Source organism: Anomaloglossus baeobatrachus, chromosome 5, assembly GCF_048569485.1.
Source record: "Anomaloglossus baeobatrachus isolate aAnoBae1 chromosome 5, aAnoBae1.hap1, whole genome shotgun sequence".
NCBI lineage: Eukaryota > Metazoa > Chordata > Amphibia > Anura > Aromobatidae > Anomaloglossus > Anomaloglossus baeobatrachus.
This window is the reverse complement of record NC_134357.1, coordinates 508,311,191-508,333,835: the sequence shown is the minus strand read 5'-3', so window position 1 is coordinate 508,333,835 and position 22,645 is coordinate 508,311,191. Positions and strand designations below refer to the sequence as shown.

Genomic DNA, 22,645 nt, shown 5'->3' with positions numbered 1-22,645 from the left:
ATATAGTTAGTATATATATAGATACGCATAAATATCTCTGGTTGAATTTATTTCAACCACGCGAACCATTAATTCAAACAATTAATAAATAGCCATATAATAAGGTGTGTAAAATAAATAATAAACTTCACTACTTATAAAGTGCTTAGTTTTGTATAATTATTCACCAAATTCTATGAAACAAGTGCTTACAATTTATTTAATATGGTTCACATCGCTGAAGTTTCCCCAGAGATACTCAGGCTCCACAATTCCCTGTAGTTACTCATCATGCATATATTCAAACAGACTAGAAACCTATAGTGTTTAGATCACCCAAGGTTGACAGCTTTATTGCTACTTAAGTGCAAAGTGCAGGATACACGCTACTTCCTGATATAAGTGACGGACCAGCCGTATTCACCATGAACACATGGAAGGCATAAAAAACCTGCACAGTACTTACTTAAATCCCTCCACGTCCCGTCACCCCAACATGTTTCGCCTTTTCTTCTTCGGGGGGCGTGTGTTTTGGGTGAGACTATGGTCTTTTTATAGTGTGTCTCCTATATGTCGGCATTGCCTACAGCTGTGCATTGCGGCGCATAGTTCAGGTCACGGGGCTAGATGGACAAATCACCTCCAGTCAGTGAAGTGAGACGCACGCTGCGTTCCATTAGTCAGCAGACAACGGAGGCCCCGTAGTGTCATGTTATATCACTGATCAAAGGTAATAGCACCGCAGCCAAAAACACGCGCTCAGCACAGGAGGCAATGTCGGCATCATGAGACTAAGTGTGGATATTCAAACATTTAGAAAAAAGTGCTCCCATCTGGATTTCGTACAATCTACATATGATTACCCTATCCACGCAAATTTATTTACATAATAGGATACATGTTAATAGAGAGTCTGTCATTTATATCCGTACTAAATCATAGGCATATTAGGGCATCATTATAGAAAGTGTATACAATAAAGTATATATCCCATCATCGGCACGAATACAATATGAAGCATATAAAATCCACATAAGGAACCTCATATATAATTATAAAATTATACAACCAATATATTATATACATATTAAAACAGTGATTGTTGGGAGTCAGTCACAGATAGTGAATATTATTAGTGAAACAATGTGTATTAAAGTGACAGTAAAAGGAATTCTTACACAGAAGATATACATATAAAAAATCCTTCATTATTATAATCTATTGTGAGAAAAAATATATATATGAATAAATATCCGCATACACTATCCATGCATGCCACATTATATAAATTATGGCGCATATGGATACCAAGTTACAGATGAATCATTCAAAAATTCATGAACCAATAAATATACATATAAAAATCACAGTATATTGTGTGATAATGTAACGTGAAAAAATTATTAATAAAAAATATTAATAAAATTAATATAATACTTATAAAAATATTATAAAGTTATTACTGTGCATAACGTGTACTTGTAATTCATGCGAATTGTCCGTTATGACAATCCTAGGATTGTCACAAGGGGCAATGCGCATGATTAAATCTGTAACAAAAACTCCCATTATTTAACCAAACAATCAATTCCTCTTGGCTTGTTCACGATGTTCATGTGGATGGATATGCAGGCACCTCTCATCTCATACTTAATTCCAATAGAGAGACACGAAATACTAAAATTACAAAAAACAGAATTAAAATCAGAATAAAATAAAATTACTTAAAAAACCATACCCCACCCCTAGAATTTCTCTCATCTTATTTACAGGAAAGCTCCAAATCCCATACTCTCATTTAATCCCTGAGGACTTAATGCACCTAGTCTAAAAATCCACCGACTCTCAACTCTGGCCAAGGCTTTGGCCAAATCTCCACCTCTGAAGCCGAGATCAACTACATCAATTCCCCTGAATTTCAACAGATATGGATTGCTGTTATGTTCCTTCTTGAAATGTCTAGGTAGTGTTTTTAGTTGGGACTCATCTTCACATGTTTTAGCTCTTTCAATGTCTCGGCAATGTTCCCGGATCCTTATTTTTAATTCTCGTGTAGTTAGGCCCACGTAGATCTTATCACATGGGCACTGGGCATGATAGATAGTTCCCTTGGTTGAACATGTAATATGTTTACGGATTTCAAAGATCCTGGAACCATCAAAGTTAGAGAAGGTTTTAGCCTTAACTGTATTGGCACAAGCCTTACATAGGCCACAGGGAAAAAACCCTTGACTTTGTATTGTTTTTGAGTCGTTCTTTGGATTCTGAAAATGACTATGTGTCAAAGTATCTCCCAAATTTGGGCATCTTCTAGCCACTATGCTTGGCATTTCAGGTAATATTTTCTTCAAGAGAGCATCAGATCGCAAAATATTCCAATGTTTTATGAGGACTTTTCTCATAGGCTGCCATTGATTATGCAAACTAGTTATAAAGCGTACCTGATTATTCTCTTTGTCTTTATTTTTACGGGTGACATTATATAGCACTTGATTTCTGGATGTCTGTGCAGCTCTTTTGTATCCTCTTTTGATCCATCTCTTGCTATAACCACGTTCCAATAAACGATGTGACAATTCTTGAGATTGTTGAAAGAATTGAGTTTCATCCGAACATATCCTTTTGACTCTCAGGAATTGTCCTATTGGTATCCCTTTTATGGTATTCTGAGGATGAGAAGAATCCGCATGCAACAAAGTATTAGTTGCTGTGTCTTTCCTATATACTTGAGTGGACAGTCTCCCATTCGGTAATGTATCAATCAAAATATCTAAAAATTCAATTCTTGGTCCAAACTTATATGTAAGCCTGATATTCTGATCATTATCATTGAGACTGTCCATTAAAGCATGCAATTCAACAACAGATCCATCCCAGATAAACAGGATGTCGTCTATAAAACGCATCCAATGATGTATATTCTTAATACCCGGGATGTCATTGTTGAAAAATATTCCTCTTTCCCATGCTCCCATGAACAAATTTGCATAGGATGGGGCACATGATGCCCCCATAGCTGTCCCTTGAATTTGTTTGTAGATATTTTGATCAAAAGTGAAAACATTGTGTGTCAATATGAATTCCAAAAGGGTCAAAATTAATCCAACCATTGGTTTCTCTAACGTACTATGATTGAGAAAAAGCTCCGCTGCTTTGATGCCATCCTGATGTCTGATAGAAGTATATAGAGACTCCACATCGGCCGTCACTAATATCATGTTCTTATCTAGTTGTAGATCATCTAACTGACAAAGGACCGATGTGGTGTCTCTGATATACGATGGTAATTCAACTACCAATGGTTTTAAGAAAAAGTCAATTACGGAACAGATAGTTTCACAAAGTCCACCCTTGCCTGATACAATTGGTCTCCCTGGAGGGTCGTTGATGTTTTTATGTATTTTAGGTATCAGGTACAGGGTGGGTAATCTTGGATGTAATTCCGTAATGACATCCACCATTTTCTTGGGAATTGTCCCCTCTTCATATGCCTGAGTTAAAATGTGGAGGAGTTCATTTTTGAATTCAGCCAGGGGGTTGTATCTCAATTTAGTATAGCATTTTCTATCATTTAGTTGTTTATGTGCCTGTTTCATATATAATTCATTAGGCCATAAAACGGCATTTCCCCCTTTATCAGCGGGCTTGAATTGTATATCATGCCATGTCTGAAGTTCTAAAAGAGCAGTCCTCTCTTTTTTGCTGAGATTAGACACTCCTCTATTTTCAAATTGTTTTTCCAATTCCCCTGAAACAACTTTAATAAATACGTCTATAGCAGGTACTGAACTAAGAGATGGAAATTTTTTAGATTTATTAATCAAGGACATTGGAAATTTACTTACTGAGGGTTCTACGCTTTCATCAGCGAGTTGTTGTAGTATTTCTACTGCTTCAATTTCCTCTTTGGTGTCAAATGGTATCGTATCATCAGACTTTGCAAAGATTCTTTTGAATAAAAGCTTTCGTCCAAAAAGATGCAGATCCTTTATGGTTGTAAAGAGGTCTGGTGAGGAAGAAGGAGAGAATGAAAAACCTTTTTCTAGCAATGTAATATGTGTTTGAGAAAGCACATGTGAAGAAAGGTTAACTACCTTAGGTCGATCTCTCAAATTCATTCCAACCTCTCTGTCAAAAATGTTGTATTGCCTCTTGTTCATTGGTTGTTTTCCTTGCATTTTCCGTTTTTTAGGGATCTCAGAGATAAGGGATGCTGTTTCATTGTCAGAGATGGAGGATACGGATGTAACAGAACCTCTCTTAGTTCCTTCTTTATTTTTACGAGTTTGCCAATGAAAAATATTATTTTTCTCAAAATCCGAGATATCTCTCTGGTATTTAGATGCTTTACTAGCACTGATGTTCTTCTCCCATTTTTCAGAATCCTTAGTCATGGAGACTGAAAATTCCTTAAAAGCATCCTCATCCATTTCTCCTTTAATGCTCTCCTGTAGATTTTTTATTTCCTCCTCAAGCTTTTGGAGAGTAGCAGAGTTTTTGTCAATGATGATCTTAATAAATTCTAGTGAACACGTATTTGCTGCTTCCATCCACCGTTTAATCAATACGTCATCCTCTAAATCGAATGTGGGATAAATCTGTATCCTCAAGCCTCGTGGTACAATTTTTTGATCCCAATAATTTTCCATGGATGTTTTTGTCCACCATATTTTGGTTTGTTTGAACATCAAATTCCTGTATTTCTTTGTAAGCTCCTTTGATGAGAGAGATGGGTTAGTGGTTGTATAAGTAGAACTCCTACTGAAAATATGTGTAGCTTTGGATTGCCAAGAGGTAAGTTTGGCTTGTAGATCCATTTCAAAAGCGGGCTATCTGTCATAAACAGAATTAACAATTACTTCATTTACCATATGCCCATATAAATTCTATTTCCCCACAAAGTGGTTCAGCTTCAAAACATCAATACAAAACACTATGGTTTGGTTTAATTAATTTCCCAAACCAGAAAGAAGCTATAGAAACCAGTATCTCATTAAAATAATTTTTATTTCAAATATCAAAATTTAATACATACAATAATAAAATTTCCAAAAGGAGTTCCACTTAAATACAACAAGGGACATGAGGGGTTAATGAGGAATATATATTAATTATACACATACATGGATTTTAATAGATTGTTTAATAATACATATCCCTGGTGAGTGATCAGTCTGTTCTATAAATATAATTAAATATGCATATAGTTAGTATATATATAGATACGCATAAATATCTCTGGTTGAATTTATTTCAACCACGCGAACCATTAATTCAAACAATTAATAAATAGCCATATAATAAGGTGTGTAAAATAAATAATAAACTTCACTACTTATAAAGTGCTTAGTTTTGTATAATTATTCACCAAATTCTATGAAACAAGTGCTTACAATTTATTTAATATGGTTCACATCGCTGAAGTTTCCCCAGAGATACTCAGGCTCCACAATTCCCTGTAGTTACTCATCATGCATATATTCAAACAGACTAGAAACCTATAGTGTTTAGATCACCCAAGGTTGACAGCTTTATTGCTACTTAAGTGCAAAGTGCAGGATACACGCTACTTCCTGATATAAGTGACGGACCAGCCGTATTCACCATGAACACATGGAAGGCATAAAAACCTGCACAGTACTTACTTAAATCCCTCCACGTCCCGTCACCCCAACATGTTTCGCCTTTTCTTCTTCGGGGGGCGTGTGTTTTGGGTGAGACTATGGTCTTTTTATAGTGTGTCTCCTATATGTCGGCATTGCCTACAGCTGTGCATTGCGGCGCATAGTTCAGGTCACGGGGCTAGATGGACAAATCACCTCCAGTCAGTGAAGTGAGACGCACGCTGCGTTCCATTAGTCAGCAGACAACGGAGGCCCCGTAGTGTCATGTTATATCACTGATCAAAGGTAATAGCACCGCAGCCAAAAACACGCGCTCAGCACAGGAGGCAATGTCGGCATCATGAGACTAAGTGTGGATATTCAAACATTTAGAAAAAAGTGCTCCCATCTGGATTTCGTACAATCTACATATGATTACCCTATCCACGCAAATTTATTTACATAATAGGATACATGTTAATAGAGAGTCTGTCATTTATATCCGTACTAAATCATAGGCATATTAGGGCATCATTATAGAAAGTGTATACAATAAAGTATATATCCCATCATCGGCACGAATACAATATGAAGCATATAAAATCCACATAAGGAACCTCATATATAATTATAAAATTATACAACCAATATATTATATACATATTAAAACAGTGATTGTTGGGAGTCAGTCACAGATAGTGAATATTATTAGTGAAACAATGTGTATTAAAGTGACAGTAAAAGGAATTCTTACACAGAAGATATACATATAAAAAATCCTTCATTATTATAATCTATTGTGAGAAAAAATATATATATGAATAAATATCCGCATACACTATCCATGCATGCCACATTATATAAATTATGGCGCATATGGATACCAAGTTACAGATGAATCATTCAAAAATTCATGAACCAATAAATATACATATAAAAATCACAGTATATTGTGTGATAATGTAACGTGAAAAAATTATTAATAAAAAATATTAATAAAATTAATATAATACTTATAAAAATATTATAAAGTTATTACTGTGCATAACGTGTACTTGTAATTCATGCGAATTGTCCGTTATGACAATCCTAGGATTGTCACAAGGGGCAATGCGCATGATTAAATCTGTAACAAAAACTCCCATTATTTAACCAAACAATCAATTCCTCTTGGCTTGTTCACGATGTTCATGTGGATGGATATGCAGGCACCTCTCATCTCATACTTAATTCCAATAGAGAGACACGAAATACTAAAATTACAAAAAACAGAATTAAAATCAGAATAAAATAAAATTACTTAAAAAACCATACCCCACCCCTAGAATTTCTCTCATCTTATTTACAGGAAAGCTCCAAATCCCATACTCTCATTTAATCCCTGAGGACTTAATGCACCTAGTCTAAAAATCCACCGACTCTCAACTCTGGCCAAGGCTTTGGCCAAATCTCCACCTCTGAAGCCGAGATCAACTACATCAATTCCCCTGAATTTCAACAGATATGGATTGCTGTTATGTTCCTTCTTGAAATGTCTAGGTAGTGTTTTTAGTTGGGACTCATCTTCACATGTTTTAGCTCTTTCAATGTCTCGGCAATGTTCCCGGATCCTTATTTTTAATTCTCGTGTAGTTAGGCCCACGTAGATCTTATCACATGGGCACTGGGCATGATAGATAGTTCCCTTGGTTGAACATGTAATATGTTTACGGATTTCAAAGATCCTGGAACCATCAAAGTTAGAGAAGGTTTTAGCCTTAACTGTATTGGCACAAGCCTTACATAGGCCACAGGGAAAAAACCCTTGACTTTGTATTGTTTTTGAGTCGTTCTTTGGATTCTGAAAATGACTATGTGTCAAAGTATCTCCCAAATTTGGGCATCTTCTAGCCACTATGCTTGGCATTTCAGGTAATATTTTCTTCAAGAGAGCATCAGATCGCAAAATATTCCAATGTTTTATGAGGACTTTTCTCATAGGCTGCCATTGATTATGAAAACTAGTTATAAAGCGTACCTGATTATTCTCTTTGTCTTTATTTTTACGGGTGACATTATATAGCACTTGATTTCTGGATGTCTGTGCAGCTCTTTTGTATCCTCTTTTGATCCATCTCTTGCTATAACCACGTTCCAATAAACGATGTGACAATTCTTGAGATTGTTGAAAGAATTGAGTTTCATCCGAACATATCCTTTTGACTCTCAGAAATTGTCCTATTGGTATCCCTTTTATGGTATTCTGAGGATGAGAAGAATCCGCATGCAACAAAGTATTAGTTGCTGTGTCTTTCCTATATACTTGAGTGGACAGTCTCCCATTCGGTAATGTATCAATCAAAATATCTAAAAATTCAATTCTTGGTCCAAACTTATATGTAAGCCTGATATTCTGATCATTATCATTGAGACTGTCCATTAAAGCATGCAATTCAACAACAGATCCATCCCAGATAAACAGGATGTCGTCTATAAAACGCATCCAATGATGTATATTCTTAATACCCGGGATGTCATTGTTGAAAAATATTCCTCTTTCCCATGCTCCCATGAACAAATTTGCATAGGATGGGGCACATGATGCCCCCATAGCTGTCCCTTGAATTTGTTTGTAGATATTTTGATCAAAAGTGAAAACATTGTGTGTCAATATGAATTCCAAAAGGGTCAAAATTAATCCAACCATTGGTTTCTCTAACGTACTATGATTGAGAAAAAGCTCCGCTGCTTTGATGCCATCCTGATGTCTGATAGAAGTATATAGAGACTCCACATCGGCCGTCACTAATATCATGTTCTTATCTAGTTGTAGATCATCTAACTGACAAAGGACCGATGTGGTGTCTCTGATATACGATGGTAATTCAACTACCAATGGTTTTAAGAAAAAGTCAATTACGGAACAGATAGTTTCACAAAGTCCACCCTTGCCTGATACAATTGGTCTCCCTGGAGGGTCGTTGATGTTTTTATGTATTTTAGGTATCAGGTACAGGGTGGGTAATCTTGGATGTAATTCCGTAATGACATCCACCATTTTCTTGGGAATTGTCCCCTCTTCATATGCCTGAGTTAAAATGTGGAGGAGTTCATTTTTGAATTCAGCCAGGGGGTTGTATCTCAATTTAGTATAGCATTTTCTATCATTTAGTTGTTTATGTGCCTGTTTCATATATAATTCATTAGGCCATAAAACGGCATTTCCCCCTTTATCAGCGGGCTTGAATTGTATATCATGCCATGTCTGAAGTTCTAAAAGAGCAGTCCTCTCTTTTTTGCTGAGATTAGACACTCCTCTATTTTCAAATTGTTTTTCCAATTCCCCTGAAACAACTTTAATAAATACGTCTATAGCAGGTACTGAACTAAGAGATGGAAATTTTTTAGATTTATTAATCAAGGACATTGGAAATTTACTTACTGAGGGTTCTACGCTTTCATCAGCGAGTTGTTGTAGTATTTCTACTGCTTCAATTTCCTCTTTGGTGTCAAATGGTATCGTATCATCAGACTTTGCAAAGATTCTTTTGAATAAAAGCTTTCGTCCAAAAAGATGCAGATCCTTTATGGTTGTAAAGAGGTCTGGTGAGGAAGAAGGAGAGAATGAAAAACCTTTTTCTAGCAATGTAATATGTGTTTGAGAAAGCACATGTGAAGAAAGGTTAATTACCTTAGGTCGATCTCTCAAATTCATTCCAACCTCTCTGTCAAAAATGTTGTATTGCCTCTTGTTCATTGGTTGTTTTCCTTGCATTTTCCGTTTTTTAGGGATCTCAGAGATAAGGGATGCTGTTTCATTGTCAGAGATGGAGGATACGGATGTAACAGAACCTCTCTTAGTTCCTTCTTTATTTTTACGAGTTTGCCAATGAAAAATATTATTTTTCTCAAAATCCGAGATATCTCTCTGGTATTTAGATGCTTTACTAGCACTGATGTTCTTCTCCCATTTTTCAGAATCCTTAGTCATGGAGACTGAAAATTCCTTAAAAGCATCCTCATCCATTTCTCCTTTAATGCTCTCCTGTAGATTTTTTATTTCCTCCTCAAGCTTTTGGAGAGTAGCAGAGTTTTTGTCAATGATGATCTTAATAAATTCTAGTGAACACGTATTTGCTGCTTCCATCCACCGTTTAATCAATACGTCATCCTCTAAATCGAATGTGGGATAAATCTGTATCCTCAAGCCTCGTGGTACAATTTTTTGATCCCAATAATTTTCCATGGATGTTTTTGTCCACCATATTTTGGTTTGTTTGAACATCAAATTCCTGTATTTCTTTGTAAGCTCCTTTGATGAGAGAGACGGGTTAGTGGTTGTATAAGTAGAACTCCTACTGAAAATATTTGTAGCTTTGGATTGCCAAGAGGTAAGTTTGGCTTGTAGATCCATTTCAAAAGCGGGCTATCTGTCATAAACAGAATTAACAATTACTTCATTTACCATATGCCCATATAAATTCTATTTCCCCACAAAGTGGTTCAGCTTCAAAACATCAATACAAAACACTATGGTTTGGTTTAATTAATTTCCCAAACCAGAAAGAAGCTATAGAAACCAGTATCTCATTAAAATAATTTTTATTTCAAATATCAAAATTTAATACATACAATAATAAAATTTCCAAAAGGAGTTCCACTTAAATACAACAAGGGACATGAGGGGTTAATGAGGAATATATATTAATTATACACATACATGGATTTTAATAGATTGTTTAATAATACATATCCCTGGTGAGTGATCAGTCTGTTCTATAAATATAATTAAATATGCAAGCCCGCTGATAAAGGGGGAAATGCCGTTTTATGGCCTAATGAATTATATATGAAACAGGCACATAAACAACTAAATGATAGAAAATGCTATACTAAATTGAGATACAACCCCCTGGCTGAATTCAAAAATGAACTCCTCCACATTTTAACTCAGGCATATGAAGAGGGGACAATTCCCAAGAAAATGGTGGATGTCATTACGGAATTACATCCAAGATTACCCACCCTGTACCTGATACCTAAAATACATAAAAACATCAACGACCCTCCAGGGAGACCAATTGTATCAGGCAAGGGTGGACTTTGTGAAACTATCTGTTCCGTAATTGACTTTTTCTTAAAACCATTGGTAGTTGAATTACCATCGTATATCAGAGACACCACATCGGTCCTTTGTCAGTTAGATGATCTACAACTAGATAAGAACATGATATTAGTGACGGCCGATGTGGAGTCTCTATATACTTCTATCAGACATCAGGATGGCATCAAAGCAGCGGAGCTTTTTCTCAATCATAGTACGTTAGAGAAACCAATGGTTGGATTAATTTTGACCCTTTTGGAATTCATATTGACACACAATGTTTTCACTTTTGATCAAAATATCTACAAACAAATTCAAGGGACAGCTATGGGGGCATCATGTGCCCCATCCTATGCAAATTTGTTCATGGGAGCATGGGAAAGAGGAATATTTTTCAACAATGACATCCCGGGTATTAAGAATATACATCATTGGATGCGTTTTATAGACGACATCCTGTTTATCTGGGATGGATCTGTTGTTGAATTGCATGCTTTAATGGACAGTCTCAATGATAATGATCAGAATATCAGGCTTACATATAAGTTTGGACCAAGAATTGAATTTTTAGATATTTTGATTGATACATTACCGAATGGGAGACTGTCCACTCAAGTATATAGGAAAGACACAGCAACTAATACTTTGTTGCATGCGGATTCTTCTCATCCTCAGAATACCATAAAAGGGATACCAATAGGACAATTCCTGAGAGTCAAAAGGATATGTTCGGATGAAACTCAATTCTTTCAACAATCTCAAGAATTGTCACATCGTTTATTGGAACGTGGTTATAGCAAGAGATGGATCAAAAGAGGATACAAAAGAGCTGCACAGACATCCAGAAATCAAGTGCTATATAATGTCACCCGTAAAAATAAAGACAAAGAGAATAATCAGGTACGCTTTATAACTAGTTTTCATAATCAATGGCAGCCTATGAGAAAAGTCCTCATAAAACATTGGAATATTTTGCGATCTGATGCTCTCTTGAAGAAAATATTACCTGAAATGCCAAGCATAGTGGCTAGAAGATGCCCAAATTTGGGAGATACTTTGACACATAGTCATTTTCAGAATCCAAAGAACGACTCAAAAACAATACAAAGTCAAGGGTTTTTTCCCTGTGGCCTATGTAAGGCTTGTGCCAATACAGTTAAGGCTAAAACCTTCTCTAACTTTGATGGTTCCAGGATCTTTGAAATCCGTAAACATATTACATGTTCAACCAAGGGAACTATCTATCATGCCCAGTGCCCATGTGATAAGATCTACGTGGGCCTAACTACACGAGAATGAAAAATAAGGATCCGGGAACATTGCCGAGACATTGAAAGAGCTAAAACATGTGAAGATGAGTCCCAACTAAAAACACTACCTAGACATTTCAAGAAGGAACATAACAGCAATCCATATCTGTTGAAATTCAGGGGAATTGATGTAGTTGATCTCGGCTTCAGAGGTGGAGATTTGGCCAAAGCCTTGGCCAGAGTTGAGAGTCGGTGGATTTTTAGACTAGGTGCATTAAGTCCTCAGGGATTAAATGAGAGTATGGGATTTGGAGCTTTCCTGTAAATAAGATGAGAGAAATTCTAGGGGTGGGGTATGGTTTTTTAAGTAATTTTATTTTATTCTGATTTTAATTCTGTTTTTTGTAATTTTAGTATTTCGTGTCTCTCTATTGGAATTAAGTATGAGATGAGAGGTGCCTGCATATCCATCCACATGAACATCGTGAACAAGCCAAGAGGAATTGATTGTTTGGTTAAATAATGGGAGTTTTTGTTACAGATTTAATCATGCGCATTGCCCCTTGTGACAATCCTAGGATTGTCATAACGGACAATTCGCATGAATTACAAGTACACGTTATGCACAGTAATAACTTTATAATATTTTTATAAGTATTATATTAATTTTATTAATATTTTTTATTAATAATTTTTTCACGTTACATTATCACACAATATACTGTGATTTTTATATGTATATTTATTGGTTCATGAATTTTTGAATGATTCATCTGTAACTTGGTATCCATATGCGCCATAATTTATATAATGTGGCATGCATGGATAGTGTATGCGGATATTTATTCATATATATATTTTTTCTCACAATAGATTATAATAATGAAGGATTTTTTATATGTATATCTTCTGTGTAAGAATTCCTTTTACTGTCACTTTAATACACATTGTTTCACTAATAATATTCACTATCTGTGACTGACTCCCAACAATCACTGTTTTAATATGTATATAATATATTGGTTGTATAATTTTATAATTATATATGAGGTTCCTTATGTGGATTTTATATGCTTCATATTGTATTCGTGCCGATGATGGGATATATACTTTATTGTATACACTTTCTATAATGATGCCCTAATATGCCTATGATTTAGTACGGATATAAATGACAGACTCTCTATTAACATGTATCCTATTATGTAAATAAATTTGCGTGGATAGGGTAATCATATGTAGATTGTACGAAATCCAGATGGGAGCACTTTTTTCTAAATGTTTGAATATCCACACTTAGTCTCATGATGCCGACATTGCCTCCTGTGCTGAGCGCGTGTTTTTGGCTGCGGTGCTATTACCTTTGATCAGTGATATAACATGACACTACGGGGCCTCCGTTGTCTGCTGACTAATGGAACGCAGCGTGCGTCTCACTTCACTGACTGGAGGTGATTTGTCCATCTAGCCCCGTGACCTGAACTATGCGCCGCAATGCACAGCTGTAGGCAATGCCGACATATAGGAGACACACTATAAAAAGACCATAGTCTCACCCAAAACACACGCCCCCCGAAGAAGAAAAGGCGAAACATGTTGGGGTGACGGGACGTGGAGGGATTTAAGTAAGTACTGTGCAGGTTTTTATGCCTTCCATGTGTTCATGGTGAATACGGCTGGTCCGTCACTTATATCAGGAAGTAGCGTGTATCCTGCACTTTGCACTTAAGTAGCAATAAAGCTGTCAACCTTGGGTGATCTAAACACTATAGGTTTCTAGTCTGTTTGAATATATGCATGATGAGTAACTACAGGGAATTGTGGAGCCTGAGTATCTCTGGGGAAACTTCAGCGATGTGAACCATATTAAATAAATTGTAAGCACTTGTTTCATAGAATTTGGTGAATAATTATACAAAACTAAGCACTTTATAAGTAGTGAAGTTTATTATTTATTTTACACACCTTATTATATGGCTATTTATTAATTGTTTGAATTAATGGTTCGCGTGGTTGAAATAAATTCAACCAGAGATATTTATGCGTATCTATATATATACTAACTATATGCATATTTAATTATATTTATAGAACAGACTGATCACTCACCAGGGATATGTATTATTAAACAATCTATTAAAATCCATGTATGTGTATAATTAATATATATTCCTCATTAACCCCTCATGTCCCTTGTTGTATTTAAGTGGAACTCCTTTTGGAAATTTTATTATTGTATGTATTAAATTTTGATATTTGAAATAAAAATTATTTTAATGAGATACTGGTTTCTATAGCTTCTTTCTGGTTTGGGAAATTAATTAAACCAAACCATAGTGTTTTCTATCCCTCTATCTATCTATCTATCCCTCTATCTATCTATCTATCCCTCTATCTATATATCTATCAATCTATCTATCTATCTATCTATCTATCTATCCCTCTATCTATCTATCCCTCTATCTATCTATCTATCTATCCCTCTATCTATCTATCTATCTATCTATCTATCTATCTATCTATCTATCTATCCCTCTATCTATCTATCCCTCTATCTATCTATCCATCTATCTATCTATCTATCTATCCCTCTATCTATCTATCCCTCTATCTATCTATCTATCTATCTATCTATCTATCTATCTATCTATCCCTCTATCTATATATCTATCCCTCTATCTATCTATCTATCTATCTATCCCTCTATTTATCTATCCCTCTATCTATCCCTCTATCTATATATCTATCCCTCTATCTATCTATCTATCTATCTATCCCTCTATCTATCTATCCCTCTATCTATCTATCCCTCTATCTATCTATCTATCTATCTATCTATCTCTCTATCTATCTATCTATCCCTCTATCTATCTATCTATCTATCTATCTATCTATCCCTCTATCTATCTATCCCTCTATCTATCTCTCTATCTATCTATCTATCTATCTATCTCTCTATCTATCTATCTATCTATCCCTCTATCTATCTATCTATCTATCTATCTATCTATCTATCTATCCCTCTATCTATCTATCCCTCTATCTATCTCTCTATCTATCTATCTATCTATCTATCTATCTATCTATCTATCTATCTATCTATCTATCTATCTATCTATCTATATTATCTATCTATCTATACCCCTAAATATCTATCTATTATCTATCTTTCTATATTATCTATCTATTATCTACAGTATCTTTCTATATTATCTATCCTTCTGTCGATCTATCATCTATCTGTCTATCTATCTATCTGTCTATCTATCTATCCCTCTATCTATCTATCCCTCTATCTATCTATCCCTCTATCTATCTCTCTATCTATCTTATCTATACCTCCCTTGGGGAGGCTACTGAATGTCTTTTTAAAATAGGGATCGCAGTGATTATTTACAATAGGATTAACACATTAGCTAGCCAGAGACAGGAAGAATGAGTCTGAATAGGGAATTCCCTGTGGCTAAAGTAATGGCTTTTGTGATATAAGACAGATCACTGTGCTCAGTGCTTTTAATTGTGTTTGTCCCCTTATCTTAATACGTTGATTAAAAGTTATATATTAATAGATTAGTCTTTAGTTTGGGGATCTAATTGCCTTTGGCAAATTGTAAAGTTATTGCTGTAAAGGCATTAAAAAATGCAGGGACCAACATGAAAGAAAATGCACCGAAAACGCATGATAAACGCACCTGCGTTATTGGTGCGTTTTTAACGCAGGTGCGCTTATCCTTCACTCTCAAGAAATTTCTTAAGAAATTTCTTAAGAAAAATCATTTTTCTAGTGTGAACATAGCCTAAATCCCTCCTGACCCCACACATAAACTTCACCTCATCCAGCACAACAGAGTCCTGCACACACTGAGGAGCTGATCATGTGATCCCTGACTCCTCCCCTCCATGTGACATCATCACAGGTCCTGTAAGCACAGAACAACTATATAGCTAGAATGTATGGGCTCCTTCCAGGTATGATGAAATTTGTCATGTGATAGGGGCGTGTTCAAACTACAGCCAGATATTTCCAGAAGGAATAAACATTGTTTTTCTAACTCCAGGTGAGCATGGAGCTATTTATAATAGAAGTAGGGTCTGGGGGTAAGACCCAGCAGGTGGTGCAAGGGGGGGCTTTGCCCCCTTCCCTGCATCGTTATGGTGGATGAGAGGACATATTGCCACGCCCATTAACCTGAAAGGAGCCCGTACATTCTAGGCTCAACCATATATCCAGTGTGCAGCTCTGCAGGAGGAGGTATGTGGAGATTCCCCATTACTGGGGGCATTAACCCCCTCAGTGCTGCGCTCACACTCCAGGAGACAGAATGTGTTCCCGTCTGTATGGGATTAGATTGGGTCACTTCCCTCCTGACGCCGCTCGCTGCTCTGTTATTGTACAGTCTCCATTATGGCCGTTGCCCGCTCCATGTTGTCACTATCAGGAGATATTAATGCTCTATCATTATCTGTTACTGACGGCCCCGGTTCTATATTCTGTGATAAATCTCTGTGAGTGACTATAGTTGGATTAAAAAAATTTTGTTTAAAAGAACAGAGTCCTCAGTGGTTGATACCTTTTAATGGCTAACTGAAAAGATGGTAATAATAGCAAGCTTTCGAGACTACTCAGGTCTCTTCATCAGCCATGGTATAACACAAAATCTGAAGAGTCACATATTTATACACAACAGGACTTAGAATAGTGCAGTAAAAAAAAAAAAAGAACCAAAAAACAAGTTATATAAAACAGAACTGTCTCTATGGCAGGGGGGCAAACTGTTGTGGCCATAAATTTTGCTGCAGTTCAGTGTGAAAGTTTTATTGTCTTACATTTTTTCTGGTCACCTTGAGGGCCTCAGAAAGACCTTTCTGAATCAAGGCTACCACCCAAGAACAATTGAAAACCAGATTACAAGAGCCACCAGAATATCAAGAAACCATCTCCTACATTATAAAACTAAAGAAGAAAACAACCGGGTCCCTCTTGTAGTCACCTACAATCCAAATCTGGAGGTGTTTAGAGGAGCTGCACGGAAACTACAACCATTACTGCAAAAAGATGCCCGGTTAAAATCTATTTTTCCAGACCCCCCACTTCTGTGTTTTAGACAGCCCCCGAATCTAAGAAGCATCATTGTCAGAAGCTCCCTGTCCTCTCCAACACCAACAGGAACATTTCCCTGCAACCAGAAAAAATGTAAAGACAATAAAACTTTCACACTGAACTGCAGCAAAATTTATGGCCACAACAGTTTGCCCCCCTGCCATAGAGACAGTTCTGTTTTATATAACTTGTTTTTTGGTTCTTTTTTTTTTTTTTACTGCACTATTCTAAGTCCTGTTGTGTATAAATATGTGACTCTTCAGATTTTGTGTTATACCATGCCTGATGAAGAGACCTGAGTAGTCTCGAAAGCTTGCTATTATTACCATCTTTTCAGTTAGCCATTAAAAGGTATCAACCACTGAGGACTCTCAGTTCTTTTAAACACATTTTTTTATCTCTACTGGCTAACACGGTACAAAGATATATTTTACTTATATAGTTGGATTGTGTGTTATACCGGGGGCAGGACGGGGCCAGGACTGGATGTAGTGATCATGTGAAGCCGGTAACAGCTCCGGAGATTTCTTACATGGGATCTTTCTGATGTTACATCGTCATCTTCTCCCCATTCAGGTCCCTACAATATCGGATCCTCTCACATCTTCTATATAAGAGAATTTTCCTGATTGACCCATCAAGGATGAATAGGGACAGGGACAAGATGGCGGAGAGGATATTACACCTCACCCTAGAGATCCTCTTCCGGCTTACTGGAGAGGTGAGAGACTCTGATGATGTCACATTACATCATTCTTATCTATGGGAATAACAGATGGACAGAACTGGAGAGGTGAGGACTCTGGAAATGTCTGTAGTGAGATTTATTAATGTGTCTCTCCATAACCAGGATTACACAGTAGTGAAGACCTCTAGTGAGCGCTGTCAGGACCCTATGTCTGAGGGATGGGGAAGACCCCTGAGCCCAATCACGGGACCTCCACCTCACCCCCCGATACATGAGGACATCAATGACCAGAAGATCCTAGAACTCGCCTACAAGATGATTGAGCTGCTGACTGGCGAGGTGACACTGCTGGGAATGCTGGGACATTATACAGTAACGCTATGGAGGGATCGGGGGATGACGGTATCATTGCATGTGTCAGGTTCCTATAAGGTGTCAGGATGTCGCCGTCTACTTCTCCATGGAGGAGTGCGAGTATTTAGAAGGACACAAAGATCTGTACAAGGACGCCATGATGGAGGATCCCCAGCCCCTCACATCACCAGGTAATAGACAGGACTAAATACACACGGCCGATAATTATCTGTATGTAAATAATGAATTCAGTCCCTGTATGTGTTTCCTCCAGTTCTATCCAGTGAGAGGACAACACCAGAGAGATGTCCCCGTCCTCTTCTTCCACAGGACTGTAAACAAGAAGATCCCGATGTTCCTCAGGATGATCAGGTAGATGGAGAGAAGGAGTCATGAGATCTCCCCTATGATGTGTAGACGGCTGTGAAGGTCTTGTGTTCAGTCTTGTTTTATCCAACATTATTATACACTGAATGGCCAATTTGTTAGAGACACCGATCCGTTTCTGGTATAAAGTTTCCTAAATGGAAATTTGACCAGCGACTCTGGTGTAGAGAAGAAAATCCAGTGATCAGTTTTCTGTGGATCACTTGCAGTGTGAATCAGTGTTGGATTGGGAACATAAAGTGATCTGACCGTTTTTCAATTTTTAGTACATCACAGAAAGAAGAATACGATCGCACCAAAGCTGTAAAGTTTCATCCGGTAATTCTTTATTCCATATAAAAGTGAAAGGTGTGGATTGTCAGCGGGTAGAGGAGACCTGGATGCGGCCCCTCGCTGCGGACGACGGCCGTTTCGCCTGTGATTAGGCTTCTACGGGTCCACTATTTTTATTACATACAATGGTGTTCAGACTATGCTGAGAATGTTTTCATAGAAGAAAAACATTCAGTGAAAGCAAATCCTGTGAATATCAGCAACTCATCAGAGAAAGGAGTAAGAAGGAGTTAGTCAACAATTGTTCTGAAGAACAGTCGGTGCTCAGTCTTGTACTGCAGATGAAGAGAAAACTGCTGCTAAAGCTAGTGTCTGAACAGACAACTCTTCAGCTCAGGAGCTTACCTAGGGCTTGTGGGAAATCAATGCCATCCATCTATAGCAGACTTTCACTTATGACAGAACAATGCTCAATGTTACAATGGTCGGATAGTCATGAATTGCTTCCAGAAATATGACAGAAGTTTTTCTTGCTCCACAATCTTTAGATCTTGGTCGTATAGAGAATCTCCAGGAGGAGGTAGATTGGGCTGTTCAGAGCAGGTCAGTACCTCAATCTTATTTGTGGCATCTGTAAAATGCTGTCCTGTCCTCAAGGTCCAATATTCCTGCAGAATGATCAACACAGACTGGAACTGATGACATAGAATTGCTATAGTTCTGAAGAGCGAAGGTGAATGTACCCGATACTAGATGGTGTCTGTAATAATGTGGCCATTCAGTGTATGGTTTATACTTGGTGGAGATGACAGGATAAAGCTGATCATAGACATTAGATGATGTCTGGATCTTCTCACAATTTTCTGGTTATGGAGACTGCTGGTTACAATTAGGAGGTGACAGGTTGGATTATACAGGAGACCTGCAGCTCTGTGATATCTACTGCTGTGATTTTTGGTTGTTCTGTTCATTTATGATCTTTTCTGGGGGTTTCTGCATCATTTTGCAAGACTTTTCCATCTGTCTGTGACTTTTACAATATTATTTTCAGGGTGAAGATCTGACCCATATTAATACTACAGAGACCTATGTGAGGGGTGATGAGTGGTGTAAAGAGGAGATTCCTACAGATTCCTACAACCACACAGGTGAGTAGTGATCACTAAATGTAGACAAATCACTTTAGAGTTGTGCCAAAATGTTAGCATAAACAATGAATTAAATTTACATTTTTTATTGTTTGTTAGTATTTTGTAAATCCACCTTTTGGCTTTCAACAGTGCCTGAATCCTTCTGGGCATGCTTCAATATTTTGCCTGGATGTCCACCACGTTGCTTCTGAATGGATGGTGGATGGACGAACTTTATTTCATAGGCTTCCAACTGTCATGCCACTCACATGATGTAGTTTGGTCATTTTCTTGGCCGAGAGACTGCTATCGATGAGTTGCATGATGATGTTTCTTTTTTCGTGGGAAATCTTCTTCATGGCTGCTCCTCGATTCAAACAAGTGACATTTCTCTTGGGAATCAACTTAGTAACGCACTGAGCTATTAGGGAATGTGAGAACAGGTTGTAATTTGTAGTATACAGGAAGGAAGAAAAAAGATTTTTCAAACATTAGAAGCAAAACAGCAACAATGCAGTTACATGATATGATTCTGCATAACTAATCATTTGCTAAATAGTTGCAAATTAATTTTATGTATGAAATAGCCAAGATGATTGTCTATAGAATGAAGTTAGTCTCATGTTCAAAGCTGTAGTGCAGGGGTGGGGAACCTCCGGCCGGCGGGCTGTATGCGGCCTACGATTACTTTTTATGTGGCCCCTGGGCACATTCCCGGACGGCAGTACTCGGGCAGCAGCTGCAGTTGTCGGCTGCCGGCCCTTTAAATCGTCCTCCGCACACTGGAACAGGCTTTGTGGGCGGGTTAAGCATGAGATTCAATGAGCTCCGGTCCCACAGAAGAAGAGGAGCCGCAGATTTACTGGCGTCCCTGCTGCAACTGCCTCCTGCTGCTGTGAGCCTCTTCCTCCCCACTGCTGTGAGTTTCCTATCACCCTGTTGTACCTGTCTCCCGCTGTATCTGCCTCCTGCTTCGGTAAGCCTCTTGCATCCCTCTGCTGTGAGCTTTCTGCCTCCCCCTGCTGTGAGCCTCTTGCTTTACCTGCCTCCCTGTGCTGTGAGCCTTTCTGCTGTGATCCTCCTGCCTCCCTTCTGAGCCTCCTGGCTCCCCCTGCTGTGAGCCTCATGCCTCCCGCTGCTGTGTACCCCCCCTAGTGCTGTGTGCCACCCCCCAGTGCTGTTTGTGCCCCCATGCTGATGTCTGTTCACCCTCAGTCCTGTCCATGTGCCCCAGTCCTGTTCATGCCCCTCTAGTGATGTCCGTGCCACCACCAGTGCTGTCCGTACCCGGCAGTACTGTCCGTGCTCCCCTGTGATGTCCGAACCTCAGACTCTCCTGTGATGTGTATATGCCCCCAGCCCCTCCTGTGATGTGTGTATATGCCCCCAGCCCCGCCCGTGTTGTGTGTGTGTATATATATATATGCCCCCAGCCCCTCTTGTGATGTCTGTGTATATATATATATATATATATATATATATATATATATATATATACACAGTCTCCAGCCCCTCTCGTGATGTGTGTGTGTGTGTATATATATGTCGCCAGCCCCTCCTGTCATGTATGAATTTTTTGCGGCCTCTGAAGGTTGGTAGAAATTTTCAAATGGCCCCTGGCAGAAAAAAGGTTCCCCACCTCTGCTGTAGTGGATGGTGAGATATAAAGCCTGAAAGTAAAAAGTTAAAAATATTGTTACCCTTTTTCTTGTCAGTGCATATACAGCGAACTTAGTGTCTCCTATATGATTTGAACTACAGGGTCTCCGTGTTTCTTATGTGATGTATACCGTATTTTTCGGACTATAAGACGCACCGGACCATAAGATGCACCCTGGTTTTAGAGAAGGAAAATAGTAAAATAAAATTTTAAGCAAAAAATGTGGTCATGACACACTGTTATGGGGCGAGGATCTGCTGCTGACACTGTTATGGGGGTAATGTCCCCAAATTCTCTAGTAAGGTACCCCATCCTGGTAATGATCCTCCTGCCTTGTATATAATCCCCATCCTTTTATATATATATATATATATATATATATATATATATATATATATATATATATATATATATATATATATATATACAGTGCCTACAAGTAGTATTCAACCCCCTGCAGGTTTGATAAGATGCAAATAAGTTAGAGCCTGCAAACTTCAAACAAGAGCAGGATTTATTAACAGATGCATAAATCTTACAAACCAACAAGTTATGTTGCTCAGTTAAATTTTAATAAATTTTCAACATAAAAGTGTGGGTCAATTATTATTCAACCCCTAGGTTTAATATTTTGTGGAATAACCCTTGTTTGCAATTACAGCTAATAATCGTCTTTTATAAGACCTGATCAGGCCGGCACAGGTCTCTGGAGTTATCTTGGCCCACTCCTCCATGCAGATCTTCTCCAAGTTATCTAGGTTCTTTGGGTGTCTCATGTGGACTTTAATCTTGAGCTCCTTCCACAAGTTTTCAATTGGGTTAAGGTCAGGAGACTGACTAGGCCACTGCAACACCTTGATTTTTTCCCTCTTGAACCAGGCCTTGGTTTTCTTGGCTGTGTGCTTTGGGTCATTGTCTTGTTGGAAGATGAGATGATGACCCATCTTAAGATCCTTGATGGAGGAGCGGAGGTTCTTGGTCAAAATCTCCAGGTAGGCCGTGCTATCCATCTTCCCATGGATGCGGACCAGATGGCCAGGCCCCTTGGCTGAGAAATAGCCCCAGAGCATGATGCTGCCACCACCATGCTTGACTGTAGGGATGGTATTCTTGGGGTCGTATGCAGTGCCATCCAGT

At 37.9% G+C, this 22,645-nt stretch overlaps 1 protein-coding gene across 1 annotated transcript in view; it reads left to right on the top strand.

Moving 5' to 3' along the window:
• Window positions 1-22,645, top strand: part of LOC142312008 (uncharacterized) — a 222,180-nt gene that overhangs the window by 103,545 nt on the left and 95,990 nt on the right. The window contains 3 exon segments of the mRNA XM_075350882.1: window positions 18,199-18,249; window positions 18,333-18,430; window positions 19,770-19,866. Of these exon segments, the coding sequence (XP_075206997.1) occupies window positions 18,199-18,249; window positions 18,333-18,430; window positions 19,770-19,866 (246 nt within the window).